The sequence below is a fragment of the Ciona intestinalis genome, unplaced genomic scaffold (genome assembly GCF_000224145.3).
Source record: "Ciona intestinalis unplaced genomic scaffold, KH HT000422.1, whole genome shotgun sequence".
Lineage (NCBI taxonomy): Eukaryota > Metazoa > Chordata > Ascidiacea > Phlebobranchia > Cionidae > Ciona > Ciona intestinalis.
In genome coordinates, this window is record NW_004190743.1 from 3,705 (window position 1) to 5,627 (window position 1,923).

The 1,923-nt window shown below is 39.5% G+C and overlaps 2 protein-coding genes and 1 non-coding gene across 3 annotated transcripts in view; 1 reads left to right on the forward strand and 2 right to left on the reverse strand.

Annotated features, from left to right (window-relative positions):
• Positions 1 to 1,608, reverse strand: part of LOC101242074 (cysteine-rich secretory protein LCCL domain-containing 1-like) — a 4,328-nt gene extending 2,720 nt beyond the window's left edge. Inside the window, exon 1 of the mRNA XM_026839579.1 lies at positions 817 to 1,608. Coding sequence (XP_026695380.1) covers positions 817 to 895 — 79 coding nt within the window. The 5' untranslated portion in view covers positions 896 to 1,608. The remainder of the gene's footprint in view (positions 1 to 816) is intronic.
• A 58-nt stretch (positions 1,609 to 1,666) lies between these two features.
• On the reverse strand, positions 1,667 to 1,718 carry mir4004 (microRNA 4004). Its single transcript, NR_034373.1, has one exon. It is a non-coding gene; the product is annotated as a microRNA 4004 (primary transcript).
• Positions 1,697 to 1,923, forward strand: part of LOC100185123 (actin, muscle) — a 2,390-nt gene continuing 2,163 nt past the window's right edge. The window contains exon 1 of the mRNA XM_002126220.4: positions 1,697 to 1,895. Within this exon, the coding sequence (XP_002126256.2) occupies positions 1,764 to 1,895 (132 nt within the window). The 5' untranslated portion in view covers positions 1,697 to 1,763. The remainder of the gene's footprint in view (positions 1,896 to 1,923) is intronic.

Genomic DNA, 1,923 nt, shown 5'->3' on the forward strand with positions numbered 1-1,923 from the left:
CCCATCTTCCCCCACCCTACTATCCGTTGTATATAAAGTCGCGATGTCTGCCATTCACTTTGTACATGGTATATTTATGCGGGTTGAAAACGGGAGTGAAACTTAAACATATGCGGTCAAGTGCGCAAGTGGTTTCGCATATTTTTGTTATTTCCGTTGCCACCGGTATAAAGGGGGGAAGATGGCACACATTTTCATTCTATTTTCTCAACCTATTTGTTAGTAAATAAGAACATTTAAAGAATTATAAACCGTATCTTCACGATTCCCATAGATCGTTGTCAGTTGTTTAAAACACGATCAAGATATTTGGATATTATGTGCTAAAGATGTCCCATCTTACCCCACCCTACTACATTAATAGGAAAAGAAATTCGTATATTGACTTTGTCAGGTCTTAAATTAACTTTACTCTGGCCGAGCCTCGCCCGTGACTTAGAAACTGTTGGTCTAAGTGTTGAAAAATATGTGTTGATTTCCAAACGCTAGAAAATCGGATAAAATGGTACCAATAAAAATAATTATGCGCAAAAACTGGTAAGCGGACACGAGGTGTATGAAACAGAACACCCGTGTTATAACGACTGCTGTTGCCCCGCCATGCGAGGATTAATAAGTTTCCATTCACTTATAAATGCATGAAGAATAACGGAAGATAAGAAAACTTTTATCTTATAATCCCCATACTTAATAAATGTTTCGGGGTAATAAGCCAACTCTGGCCTAAATCTCCCATGGCGTGCCTCACTGTATAAGACATCGCCCATATAGAATAAACAAAGTAAAACCGCATTAAAGTTTAAAATATATATTTACCAAGTCCTCTTCCGTTAACATGATTGAAAAAGATGAACACCAAGGCGGCGATCGCTAAGATCTGCCCTTGCCTAGTCATCGCATACACTCAACTTCTATTTTTCTTCAAGTTTTCTTCGCAGTCTATCTAGCAATAGGTTAAAAACCAGACTAATGTATATTGGTAAGGTGTGCGCTGTGATATTTCTTACACAACGTACGATTTCCGTTTAACGTCTCATTGTGTGTCGGATATTGTGGATGTGATTTGGTACAGCCTATTGTTCGTTACCGAGTGATGATTTGTATGGTTCTTATGCGCAGAGATATATCTCTGTGGGTCGTTATAACACAGGTGTTCTGTTTCCTAAACCTCGTGCCTGCTTACAAGTTACCACGCATGTAACTTTGTGGGTAAGAGCACACTGTATGCAACGGGAACCTATTTTTGTAACAAACGCGTATACCAACAAAGAGTGAACTTCGCTTTTACACCATTTTTGATTTCATTGGTATGCCTATTTAAGGTGTAAAATACGAACACATGGTACCTTGGGGTAAGATGGGATACCGTTAGCATAAAATTCCAATATTTTCCTATCGTGTTTTGAACAATTAATAACGCTATTATAAAAGTCGTGCGAGTATGATTATATTGTTCCGTAAATGTGCTTTGATTACTACGGAATTGGACATTAATGAGAATAAAACATGTCCCATCTTACCACACCCTACTTTACTTTACTAAGCGTTGATACGATCGCCACTTACAACATATGTCGTTTGATCTTTCCATATAAGGCGCGAAAGATAACTGCTGTCGGTCGAACCAAATAAGGCGTGATGACGTAAAGGTGGTGACAACTGGAGTTTGAGTTGTAGTATATAAGTGACAGCCATGGACCACAATACAACAAACTCACTTCAAGCATCCATCTCCACTTCTCAAGCAACCAAAAGAAAACAAAATGTCGGACTCCGAAGAAGACCAAACCGCGCTTGTGTGCGACAACGGTTCAGGATTAGTGAAATCTGGTTTCGCCGGTGACGACGCACCTCGTGCCGTCTTCCCGTCCATCGTTGGCCGACCTAGACATCAGGTAAGAAACCTTGTTTTATAATTAAATT